At 38.1% G+C, this 13,744-nt stretch overlaps 1 protein-coding gene across 1 annotated transcript in view; it reads left to right on the top strand.

Annotated features, from left to right (window-relative positions):
- WARS1 (tryptophanyl-tRNA synthetase 1) overlaps positions 1-12,247 on the top strand; it is a 49,402-nt gene extending 37,155 nt beyond the window's left edge. The window contains exons 7-11 of the mRNA XM_044664600.1: positions 3,108-3,208; positions 5,554-5,666; positions 6,491-6,664; positions 8,412-8,552; positions 10,620-12,247. Of these exons, the coding sequence (XP_044520535.1) occupies positions 3,108-3,208; positions 5,554-5,666; positions 6,491-6,664; positions 8,412-8,552; positions 10,620-10,781 (691 nt within the window). The 3' untranslated portion in view covers positions 10,782-12,247. The remainder of the gene's footprint in view (positions 1-3,107; positions 3,209-5,553; positions 5,667-6,490; positions 6,665-8,411; positions 8,553-10,619) is intronic.
- Positions 12,248-13,744: the final 1,497 nt, after the last annotated feature.

The following is a 13,744-nucleotide window of genomic DNA, read 5'->3' as shown; positions in this document are numbered from 1 at the left end:
ATTTTTTTTAGCTTCTTAAGCTTTTGGCCTTTTTCTTTTTTTTTTAATTGCCCTAATTGAATGTCAAAAAATTCTGTTTGTTTTCCTGTAGTATTTTTCATCACTTTTTGCACAGGGTCCTCCTCTTTGGCCTTCAGGTTCCTTATCTGTAAAAGGAGGAGGTGTTACAATAAATAACCATTAACATCCTATCCTAAATTCTCTAGTTCCAAAGCTCCTTCCAGATCTGGCAGTCTGAGTTCTGTGACTTTTCTTCCCATTGTGACTTTAAACATTTCCCTGGGCTTTTAAATGTTAAAATTCAGCACTATTCTAAACTAGAGAACTTTTGTTTAGGAGAAATAGGACAGTGTAATGAATGTCTGTCACACCTCAGCATTCTCATGCTCCCTGCCACCATCCTAAATCAGGCCTTATTACATCACACTTTATCCATAAGAAGAGCTAAAAATTCATACTTATAATGTGCTTTCAAGTTTACAAAACGAGTGTCTTATTAGAGAGGCATTAGAAGTAAGGAATAAAACATACATTTATTTTCAGACATGGCCAAAGTGTGCTTTGTTATGCTCGACTATGCTCTTTAGAACCAAAAGAGGGATGGGGGAATGGTGGATGGAGCAGTATTAGTGAGTAGTGATAGAAGTGCAAGAAAGAAGAGGGAAGAGAAAGAAGAGAAAGTGAGAGTATGACTTTTTTTAAACTCTTACCTCTGTCTTAGAATCAATACTAAGTATTGGTTCCATGAGGACTAGTCAATTGGTGTTAAGTGACTTGCCCAGGGTCAAATGGCTAGGAAGTGTCTGAGGTCAGATTTGATCTGGCTCTCAATCCACTGTGCTTGCTAGCTACCCTAGAATATGATGACATTTTTGAAAACAGAAGAAAATTAATCAGAAGGAAATAAAAAGAAGGAAAATTTTATTAAATTTAATGTGTATCTTTTTGGGGTTTGGTTTTTTTTTTTTACATAATCATTTTATTTTTGGAGGGTTATATGTGTATTATCACACAAAACATATTTTTATGTTATTCATTTTTGTAAGTGAATAATCTTATAAAACCAAAACCCCAAAACATGTACTCAAATAAACAAGTGATAAATCAAATTATTTCATCTGTCAATTCCCTTTTGTTGGTCTTTGTATATTAAAATATTCCTGTTTGGTAATGTTTATAATTTTATATACAGAATATAATTTAAGGAGGGGGAATGAGTGCTTTTCTCATAAGTGCCCTGAAAGGCAGGTAGTACACACATTATGGTCCATATATTACCAGTGAGAAACCTAAAGTCACAGAGTGTGTAAATTTCAAAAAAGCAGATTTTAAATGCTTAACTCTGTGCCAGTCAGTGTACTAGTGCTAAGAGCACAAAGACAGACAAAAACATCCCCCACTCTCAAGAAGCTCACATCTTAGATACATGCGCAGATACCTAGGTAGCCAGAAGATATAGACAGAGTAGATGAAGGTCATATGATTGAAGGCCCTGGCAGCTGGAGGGAACCTGGAAAGGCCTCCTACAGAGGCTGGTGTATGAGCTGAGCCTTGAAGGAAGCCAGGGGAGTATAGAGAAAGCATTCCAAGCAGGGGGGGGCTGGCTGTTACTAAGGCATAGACTTGAGTGACTGCAATTAGATCATAGTTGGATCAAGGATGGTATAAATGAATGGGATGGAAAAACACCAGAAAGGTAGGAAGGAACCAAGTCATGAAAGGCTTTAAGTTTGAGAGGCTAATAGGGAATCAGGAGATCAGAGTCCTAATCTCATTGGTGTCATGGATTCCCTTGGCAGTCTGATGAAGCCAGCGGACCACTTCTCAGAAGAATGGTTTTAGGGGGCAGCTAGGTAGCTCAGTGGATTGAGAGCCAGGTCTAGAGATGAGAGGTCCTGGGTTCAAGTCTGTCCTCAGACACTTCCCAGCTGTGTGACCCTGGGCAAGTCACTTGACCCCCATTGCCTACCCTTACCACTCTTCTGCCTTGGAGCCAATACATAGTATTGGCTCCAAGGCAGAAGGTAAGGGTTTGAAAAAATTAAAAAACTCAATTCTGTCTTAGAATGATTTCAATGCCTATCACTAATGTAAAAAAAAAAAAAAAGATATTCATTTTCCTTTCTGAATTAAAAACTCCCATGATTCTCTCACACTTGATGCACCATTGATACATTCACCTTTGGATGAGATTGTATCATTTATGAAATATAAATCTCCCTCATCTATTTGTTAAATTAAAGTGTGTTCTTTCGCTATTTGTTCATTACAGTATATGTATCATTGTTATCTATCCCATATATCAGCTCTGAAAGAAAAAAATCAATGCCTGAGTTTAGGGATTTAATGATTAATAAATACCAAGAAGAGTGCTTGATCTTTTTTTAAAAATACCGATGAGGAATATGATTTTTTTATGTTAACTAAACTCATAAGTCCATACAATTTAGAAGTGGAAGTGACCTTAGAGTTCATCCAGTCCAACACAGCCTTTCCTTTCCCAGGAACAGACAGTGACAAAGTTTGAATTGGTATCCAGATTGTTTGACTTTCACCCTGGACCCAGTATTCTCTCCACTTTATCCTCCTGCTCTCAGTTTAGCAGTGCTGGAGCACAAAAGCTCCAAAGCTTCATGATTTTATAGATGGAAGTGCTCCCTCCACTAATATAAATTCCAAGCCTTCTGTGCCTTAATATACATGTACATGAGTTTCTGTGGCCAAAAAAAATTCATCCCCTGCTGTCCAACTTTCTTGTGAATAGCCTCTTTGAACTTGATCAATTGCTAGATAATAAATATGAATTTGACTGCCAAACTTTTCAAGCTTTATGAGACCTGCCAGAGTCAAAGTTCTGCTGACATTGATCTCAAGAATCTGGAGTCACCTCCATGCCATGGTAAAGCATCTGAGGAGGTCTTGAGTTGAGGTGACCTCTGCATCTGACAGAATCAGGCAGCCCTTTGTCTCATTTGACCACTATACAAGCCCCAAACTTATCTAAGATCAAACTTCATGTTTCTATCTGGTTGATGCTGCCTAGATAGCAATTTCTAATCTGGAGCAGCCACTAAGAACAGAATTTCACTTCTGACTCTTCTTTGCAGGTCAAGTCCAGGTTTCTACAAGAATGTGGTCAAAATCCAAAAGCATGTCACTTTTAATCAAGTAAAAGGCATCTTTGGCTTCACTGACAGTGATTGCATTGGTAAGACCAAATTTAGCTCTTCTGGAATCATATATTTTTAGGGGAAATATAATCTAATTATGTAAACTAGTTCTGTTCTTCATTAAATACAGTTCTCTTTGTGGAGATATCAGCAGAGCACTGGAATAGCACCTTAAAATAACAGAATAATGTATAAAGTTAAAGAGAATGAAATAAGAAGGTATTTGTTGCATACCTCAGGGTAATCTTCCTGAAATTTTTACTATGTTAGCTTATCTCATTAAATATTAAACACAGGGATGAGTAATGCTAGAACATAAACAGCTGGTATAAAGTCTTTAGTCAGGTCCATATGTTCTTATGTGGCATTTTACTTCATTTTGAATGTTTTGGTTGACACTCTCTAAAAACTTAATCCATTTTATTTTAAAAAAAAGAAAGAAAGAAAGAAAATTGAGTTGTGTAGTTCCTCCTTTATCATAAGATCAGTGAGGCAGGCTATCTAGAAAACACTTTAAAAACTATAAAAGCAAGTTACTATTATACTTCTATAAGTAGAACAAACGAGGAATCAAAGAATTATAGACAGGTAAAGCCAGAAGAGAATGGAAGTGCCTTACACAGAAATTAATTTTAATACTTTGAATCCCATCATCATTTAAGCCCAGTATTTTCTTATTCATTAAAATTTCCACATTTTTATAAAAATCGGAACTATCATTTATACTCCAATTTTTATCAGTAGAATGAACCCAATCCATATGGACCATTCCTTCATTTGAAGCTGAGTAAATTAGTTAGGCAAATAGCTTCCATGGATTTTGGAAGGAATACCTGATGTCAACCATCAGTACATCTGTAATCGTATGTCCTGTAGTCAGCTCATGCCCTTGACCAGCTACATTGAAGAATAGCAATTTTAAAATCATGGTGTCACAGAATTTTAAAATTGAAAGTGAGCTCAGAAGTCATCTACTTCAACATATGTTCCCTCCCAAAAAAATTCCTTCTTGGTATTTTAAGTAATGTAAATCAGTTTCTTTTGATCCATTACAATGAATTTGAGGCCATTTGACTGCGCAGTCTAAATATCTTTTATCAAACAGAATAGTTGGTCTTGAATTAGAATTTTGGTTCTACCAACAGTGTATATCCCTTCCACCAAGAATGTCCTTCATTAAAGCATAGTTTACAGAAAGGAAATGGAAGGCCCAAGGGGTCCTGGCCTTTCCACAAACTAGCTGTATGACCTTGGACAAGTGACTTCTTTCCATTGGTTCTCAGTTTCCTCAGTCAAGTAGGGGAGTGATAGGCTAGGTAATATTTTTGGAACAGGTCAAACAAAATTATATGAGGGTAGGATAGAAAGGAAAGGGATATCAGTTGATGAGGAAAGCCATCTTGTAGGGGGGGAAAATATCTTTTCCTCCCCAGTTGATAAATGGCCAAAGGATATAAACAGAGTTTTCAGAAGAAAAAATTGAAACAATCAAAATCATATGGAAAAATGCTACAAATCACTGTTGATTAGAAAAATGCCAGTAAAAATAATGCCAAGGTACCAACTCATACCTATCAATTTGATTACCATGACAGAAAAAGAAAATGATAGGTGTTGATGGGAATATGGAAAAATTGGGACACTAATGCACTGTTGATGAAGTTGTGAACTGGTCCAGCCATTCTGGAGAGCAATTTGGAAGTATGACCAAAAGGGCTATAAAATTATGCATACCCTTTGACCCAATAATACCTCTGGTAGATCTGTATCACAAAGAGATCAAAGAAAAGGGGAAATGACCTATTTGTTTCAAAAGTATTTCTGGCAGCTCTTGTTGTGTTGGCAAAGAATTGTAAATTAAGAAGATGCTCATCAATTGGGGAATGTTTGAGGAAGTTGTGGTTATGATTGTGATGGAATTCTATTGTGCTATAAGCTATAAACAGCAGGATGATTTCAGAAAAACCTAGCAATATGAATTGATGCACTGTAAAGTGAGTAGAACTAGAACATTGTACATAGTAACAACAATATCAACTATAAAAGACAGACTTAACTACTCTAATCAAATGAATTTTAAAATAAAGTATATCAAAGCTCAAGTAAAAATGGCTTCTAATAGCATCCTATCCTAATCCCTTAACTACAACATTTTTAAATGAAGAAATGTCTGCCTCTTACTTTAAATACAACTTTGAGAAGAATTTAACGAACCAGGATCTTGTGGACTTCTGTGAGCTAGAGTCTGTAAGTTACTATTTGTTGAAGCCTAAATACCCTGACACAGTGGCTAGAGATTCACAGCAGAGTTTGTTTAGAGCAGCAAGAGTTATTCTGAATTGAAAAAAAAATTTATATTTTGTCGTTATTTTTCCTCTTTCAGGAAAGATTAGTTTTCCTGCTATCCAGGCTGCTCCATCCTTCAGCAACTCATTTCCACAGATTTTCAAAGACAGAACAGATATTCAGTGTCTTATTCCATGTGCCATAGACCAGGTAAGAAACCATTGCATCTCACTTAACTTGAGAGACTTTACTTTCTATATAATATGTCAAGATTTTAATTGGAAGAACCTCTCAACTATTGTTCATTTATTAAGGCCTCGGCCTAGGCATGGGAAGTCTTCTGTAATCAATGCAGAGAGAAATAAGCAGAACCAAAGAAAGAATATAGCTAATGGCTACAATGGCATAAAGGATCAAAAAACAAAGAAAAGAAAAGAATGCTATGTGATTATAATAACCAGGTTGGGCCCAGGAAAGAGATGAGAAAATAGATCCATTCCATAGATGGGACTGTGGCTATGAAGCATAACATGTACTGTCAGATTTGATTCAAGTTTGGTTCATTTTGTTGACCTTATTTTTATTTTTTCTTTGTTAAAAGGATAAAGGAAGATGGGGGGGGAGGGATAAATTTGACAGTGAAGGTGATATAAAAACAAAGGATACTGATTTGTTTTTAATCTGAGACTAAAATACAAGAATAGAAAATGATCAGCAGCCTGGTGTAGCAGAAAGAACACTGGCCTTAAGCTTAGGAAACCTGGGTTCAAATCCCAGTCTTCACATTCTACACACATGTCTAGTAGGAAGTACTTTATCAGAAGACCTGCATTTGAGTCTAAGTCCAGACTGACTTTGGGCAAGTCTTTTAATTTTTCCTGAGTCTTCATCTGTAAAGTGGGGATGATATTTTCACTCCTATCAGGGTTATTATGAGGAAATTGCTTTGTAATCCTTGAAGCACTATGTAAAATAAGTTATTTCATTGTATGCCTCATATTATTTTGGTATTTATTCTTTTCTTTTTTTTTCAGGATCCTTATTTTAGAATGACAAGAGATGTGGCTCCAAGGATTGGCTATCCCAAACCAGCCTTGCTTCATTCAACCTTCTTCCCAGCTCTGCAGGGAGCCCAAACTAAAATGAGTGCCAGTGACCCCAACTCTTCCATCTTCCTCACTGATACAGCCAAGCAGATCAAGAATAAGGTAAAGACTTCTCTCAGTTTAAAAGCAGCCTATAGGAGGAAGCTGGGTGGCTCAGCAGATAGAGCACAGGATCTGGAGTCAAGAAGACCTGAGTTCAGATCCAGCCTCAGACAGTAGTTGTGTGACCTTGGGCAGGTCACTTAACCTCTGTCTTAATCCAATGGAGAAGGATATGGCAAACCACTCCTTATTATGATCCATGGGGTCACAGAGAGTTGGACACAACTAAAGAGAAGCAATGGTGTTTTTGAGAAGCATTCACTTTTGCCCCCAGTGAATACTTGTTGCTCTTTACACATTTACATTCACTACTGTGATAATTCATAAAGGACCAGCACGACTGGTACAGGGGCTTGCAGAGACCTTTCCAGGACTCCTCCTCTACCTTGGGTGTCTACCTGTCCCCCAACTCTCACCTGTGGCTCTAAGAAACTGCAGTGTGAGTGGTGGCAACACACCACTAAAACTGTCTTGGCAGATGGGCTAAACCAAGTTCAGGGAAGCCTCAAATAGCCACAAAGCAGCCATGTCAAACATGAAAGAGGCCAAAGCCATCACATCATCCCTGGCCATTGTCAGACAGCTTGGCTTTTGTCCTGCCACTGTATAGGATGACTCTAGAAAACAGAGTGAGGCTGACAAATTTGTGCAACTCTGCCTCACTTAAACCAATTCACATGCAAGTCAAGTCATCACCCTTGATGTCTTTGGTCCTCTTCAAAAGCAAAGGATCAACAGTAACTGGAATAACTATTACTATAACTTCCTCTGCTCATTTCATTTGGAGCACTGAATATGATTCCTAGAAGTCTGCTAGGCCATGTCAGCATCCATATCCAAAAATTCATTGGATTGTACTAGAGTATGACATATATTCTTATCTTTGAGATTCTTTCCCTGCTCCTTTTTTAATGACCGCCTTTTGTAAGTGGTTCATACACTTTTCACAGTTCAAAGGAAAGTGAAGAGATAATTCTAGGGTCTCAAAAGTGGTGTGAGCAAAGTCCCTATTCTGTCACACCCCACCCACCTGGAAAGCTACTGGGCATGCATGGAGAATGAGTTTGTCCCCAGACCATGTATTTGTAATCCAAGAACTAAACTAAGTATGGAGAGATTCATCACCAAAAGGAGGAAATGATTTATTTATGGAGACCATTTCTGGAATATAAGCTCCTTGAGGGAAGGAATTGTTTGTTTGTTTGTCTTTGTATCCATATTGGCTATATCAGTAGTGCCTTATAGATCATAAACATTTAATAAACTGTTATTACATCTAGTTGACTCAGAAGGAATACATCCTTCAGAGGATCTTCTTGGAGAAATCCCCACACCAGTGAAATCTTGAGTCCTTGGAGTGTTAAAATAGCATCTATGGACATTCAAAGGATACCACTGTTTTTGTATTTTCTATTGGCTTATATGTTTGTTTGTGACTGTGTATCCCTATCTCAATGAGGTCAGAAGTATAGGAACCACTCACAGATTCATTCCCAATATTAATTGGTACAGATGCTTTAGCTTGCTCCATTTTCCCAACCTAGGCCAGTCTGTGCCCACTTAGGTGAGCACCACAGCACATTGGTACCCATCTTAATAGAGTCATTGGTTGGCTGTAAGTCCCACTGCAGCTTCAGCTTCTTCCAGAAACAGGGGCTATAAGCATGTGCCACCATCATCACCTCAGCCTTTTTATCTAAAAGTATTCATTTTTCCAAACTGTATTTTCATGAATTTTGTTCTGTAGGTCAACAAACATGCGTTTTCTGGAGGTAAAGATACTATAGAGGAACACAGACATCTCGGAGGCAACTGTGACATAGACGTGTCTTTCATGTACCTCACCTTCTTTCTAGAAGATGATGACAAGCTCGAGCAGATAAGACAGGTAATTCTAGGGGCATTATCCAAGGCTGCCTGCATTCTGTTGGGCTTTCTGCGTAGCTAGAAAGCTGTTTGATTTGCACCACCTTACTAATTCAAATAAATGGGCAAGACACATGGTTGGTAATGTGTTTAATATTAAGTTTTTGACAAATGCTTTTAACACATCTATTGTATACAGAATATTATGTTCAGCATGAGGAGAGTTTTAAAAGCTTAGATTACCCACTATTCCTACCCTCATGAAGCTTTCAGTTGGATAAATAGGATATGTAAATGAGTAACTATAATACCTGATAAGTGTGTAAGAGACAAAAGCAATGTGCTGGCACCTCATAGAAGAACGGTCATTACCCACTGGCAAGGAATCCCTTTTTGGAGATGGTGACTTTTGAGCTGAGTTTAAAGGGTATTTAGAAATTTAAGGAGAGACTGTGCCATAAGGATCAGGATAAACAGGAACATAAAGGAGCAAGAGAGGAACTCAAGTCATATTGGGATGTTTACAAGTAGGGAAAGATAGCACCAGATTTGGGAGAGCTTTAAATCCCAAGATGGGAGGTTTGAAACTTTCTCATTAGGCAATAGTGAACCAGCTTTAAAAATTTTTCAAAAAATGGAGCTCCTAGGGGGAGCCAAGTGACTCAGTGAATAGAGGGGTAGGCCTAGAGAAGGGAGGTCCTGAGTTCAAATCTGAACTCTAGCTGTGTGACTCTGGGCTAGTCACTTAAATTCCATTGCCTTGACCTTACTGCTCTTCTTCCTTGGGACCAATACATAGTATTGATTCTAAGACGGAAGGGAAGAGTTTAAAAAAAAAAAAGGGCTCCTTAAGCTGAGATTCACAAATACTCTTAAAAAAATGTTGATAACCATATTTCAAAACAAATTGATTTCCTTTCAGTCTTAGATATCTCTAATTGTTTAGAAGTTTTTCCTTACATTAAGCCAAACTTTATGATTCAGTCAATTTCTATGATCCCCCTATAACTTTATAGATCATTTCACCAAACATCTTATTAAGTCCTTAATAACCTAGTACACAAAGATGAAAAAGTGATAAGGGTAAGCAGCTTTCTGAAAGCTTACAGGATGCCTGGAGGAATATGACATGTGCACAGATAATCAATTGACAGGCTGAAAAGGTGGGAGGCAGATTGTGAAGAATTAGTATGTCCTGCTCTAGACCATGAAGATCCTCTGAAGTTTTGCAGGGCAAGAAGGTGATAGAGTCAAAGCTGTGCCCCCAGGAAGATAATTGTGGCAGCTCTGGAAAGGGGTGAAAGGAGGAAAGGCAGGGTCACTATTTATGAAACTATTAAAAAGGATAAAAGGATAAAAGGCAACAAAGGCCAGAATTAGTATGGTGGCATTGAGAGTGGAGCAGAAGGAGGCTTAAAACACATTATTATGATAGAATTGACAGTGGCTGTGGCAACTTAACAGGTGAAAAGGACATTTCCCTATATTTTTATGAAGAAATACCTAAAAACACTAAGTCACGTATGCCGCCTTCTCCTTGTACTTACAGTTAAGTATACTCTTCCCAGCTTATTGGATTCTGGGCATATTTGTGGGAGAGTACTCTTGGGGTGGGGAAATACCGTTCTTGCTATGACATTTGAGTAAATAGTTGCTGTGGAAGAAAAAAAGCATTATGTAACTATGACTTGTCAGTAGTGGGGGTGATAGCTTGGGCGTTATTGGTATATGTGGACCAGAAAAAAGTCGTGTCCCAGACCTGTCACTAACTGGTGCTGTGACTCAGGAGAGGAGGATTGTGCCTCCCTTTCTACTTCCCTACAGTGTAGGTAATTGCCAACCCTGTATGTATCCCACTCTTTTGTTAAGAATAATATTTCAGGGATTGGGGCCACTTATCAGGGATGTTGTGCCTAAATTAGATGGCTTCCGTAGTCTCTCCCAGAATCTCAGAGCTAGAGGGAACCTCGAGAGCTGTCTAATCCAAATCATACCAGGACAGCAATCTCCTCTCCCCCATTCTCAGAATGGGCACATCAGTTTTAGGGCACAGTCATTTTTCATTATGATTTTGTTCTCTTTCTGGCAGGATTACACAAGTGGAGCTATGCTCACTGGAGAATTAAAGAAGACGCTTATTGAAGTCCTGCAGCCCTTGATTGCAAATCATCAGGCCCGGCGCAGTGAGGTTACAGAGGAAATCGTGAAACAGTTTATGACACCCAGGAAGCTATCCTATGACTTTCAGTAATATATGTCATATATGCATCTGGGTTTATATACACAAAATTCTGTCAATAAATATCCACCTGATTGGATTGTTATCCTCTATCTATCAACTTTTAATTATCATATAGTTGACTGAGAGTTGGAAGGGACCTCTCATGAACTGTCTACAGCATCCCTGACAAGTGATGATTTCATCTTACCTTGTTGTCTGTAAGCCATATGTTACCACTGTTTTTCTTCCTGTGAATTAGCGTGTCTCAGCTTAATGTAGACAAAAACAATGTGGAAAAGTCCATAACATGTAATAGCATCTAGGCAAAATAAAGAATTCCAGAAGTTGATTTTCTACTACAAAATAAATCAAAGATTCTGGGTCCAGTGTTTGAAGAAGGTTGATCATCCACTTAAATTCTCACAGTTTATTAAGTGAACAGACCCTCATATTTTATACCTACAATTCATCTGGGTGTGCTTATATTTGGTACAAGTAAAAAAAATATCCATTTCCAATCTTCCACAGTATTCTGAATCTATTCTTTTATTTCCACTTTGGGGAAAAAATGTAAATTTATGTATAGTTAGAATCAAATGCCATTCCTGCTGAGCTAAAAAGCCACTTAGGAAATCGATATTGGTATTTAGTGAATTTACTTCTCATACATGCTGCTTGAGCAGAGAAGCTGCCTTCTAGTCCAAATGAAAAGTCTTGTGATGAGTTCAACTAGAAAATACTCTATCAGCTGACTCAAGAGCAGACCTTGACTCAGTTCTAGTATTGTGGATGATGTTTCAATATGTTCTTATGAAATTAAGCTGTTTGTGGATAAATTTTCTATTTTATTTCCTAGATTGCTTTCTGCTGTTCTGCCCATAGCCCCTGTTCCAAAACTCATGCTTTCTTTACTGTGATTTTCCAGTATTTCTAAACCAAAGAATCAGAGAAATTTCAAACTCCAGTTATGACAAAGGAACTATGAAATGATTTTGTCATTTTTATTTTGATACATAAAATATTGGAAAAAACCCACCTCTTGCCTTTTTAAATCATTGTCTTAGTGTTTGACTGGCTTAGAAATGCAGTGGGAGAGCAAGACAAGAAGGTTTCTCTTAACTTTCTGAATTCAGAAGGACAATAAAAATAGCTAGAAAATACTAAAGTAAACCAAGTTGATAATATGGACCTGAAAACTCATCTGAAAATTACGTTAACATAACTTTGTAATGAGTGAAATCAGCCACCTGAATCAACCTCTGTGGTTTTCTACATCCAGGATTCCAGAGTAGGATAGTCACTCCTAAATGAATGTTTGCTTAATCTGTCTAGAAAAAAACACCACTCCTCCTCCCATGTTCCCCTTTGCCAACAACTTTTGGAAGGGCCTTGCTTGATTTAAGAACACTAAAGAAGAATCCTTAAGAAAGAGGGGCAGCTGGGTAGCTCACTGGATTGAGAGCCAGGCCTAGAGTCCAGGTTCAAATCTGTCCTCAGACACTTCCTAGCTGTGTAACCCTGGGCAAGTCACTTGACCCCCATTGCCTACCCTTACCACTCTTCTGCCTTGGAACCAATACACAGTATTGATTCCAAGATGGAAGGTAAGGTTTTGAATGAGAGAAAGAAAGAAAAGAAGGAAGGAAGGAAGGAAGGAAGGAAGGAAGGAAGGAAGGAAGGAAGGAAGGAAGGAAGGAAGGAAGGAAGGAAGGAAGGAAGGGAAAAAGAAAGGAAGGAAGAAAGAAAGTGTGTTAGTTAAAATCACCTGGGGTTCTATTTGGAAGGATTGAGCCTCAATATATGTATCAATATAGTGTTTGACAAACTTCCTGTGGACATGTGGGGGACCTTGGAACTACATTTCCCATGCTCCAACGGGTTTCCTGTTTTAGATGACATCTTCAAGGTGAGGGACAGCTTTAAATATTGGGAAGTGTTTTTGAACTTCCTCTTTAGCTACCTCTTTAGCTACGCGAAGATACGAAAGGTAAAATGACTGATGCGGCAGTTTGAATACTTACAGGCGCATAGTCTAATGATTTATCTCTATCAGCATGACTTTTATTAAAATACTATTCTCCCTTTTAATCCCAGCCTTCATCATTTTTAATAATAACAAAAGAGAAAAAGAAAGAGTGATTAAGATGAACTTTCAACCCACATAAAGAGTTCAGGACCCCCATGCAAGCATTTGGTACCAGCAGAGCCCCAGGGGCAGTGATTATGGCACATCAAAATGAAGGGAGGAAAAGGGAAGAAGAAGCTAGGTGGCTAAGTGATTAAGAGGCAGGCCTAGAGACAGGAGGTACTGGGTTCAAATTTGACCTCAGACACTTCCTAGCTGTGTGACCCTGGGCAAGTCATTTAACTCCCATTGCCTTGGAACTAATACACAGTATTGATTCTAGATTAGATGGTAAGGGATTTTTGGTTTTTGTTTTTTTAATGTAAGGGAAAGCAGAGGTCATCCCTCCTTTCTCTTTCTAACACTGTCACTAGCTGACTGAACTGTCCTTTGAATCAGACCAGCCAACAGTGGGTTTAGTTGGTTGCAAAACCAGTCACTGAGTTGTTTGACAAAGAAGCAGCTTGGAATAAGGGAAATAACCTTGGACTTTTAGTCAGTGGTTCAAGTCTACTAAAGCCACTCTGGATATGACCTTTCCAAGCCTTCATTTCTACCAGTCTACAAAATGAAAGATTTGGACTAGACAATTTCTCAGAGGTCCCTTTCCATCTATGATAGCTCAGCCAACTCAGTGACAGGAATCACAGCAATTTTTTAAGCACCAAAACACAGAATATTAGCATTGAAAGAGAACTTGGAAATCATTTAAGTTACCCTCTTTATTTTAGAAGAGAAGAAAGAGGGAAATAATTTGTTTGAAGTAACATAGCTATTAAAGACCTGAATTAAAATTTGAACCCCATATTCTTGGCTCCCTTCTCTTCTTCAGTGTTCTTTTTTACTATTCTTTTCTGCCTCTTCTTAG

Source organism: Gracilinanus agilis, chromosome 2, assembly GCF_016433145.1.
Source record: "Gracilinanus agilis isolate LMUSP501 chromosome 2, AgileGrace, whole genome shotgun sequence".
Classification (NCBI taxonomy): Eukaryota; Metazoa; Chordata; class Mammalia; order Didelphimorphia; family Didelphidae; genus Gracilinanus; species Gracilinanus agilis.
This window is presented reverse-complemented; position numbering and strand designations above follow the sequence as displayed.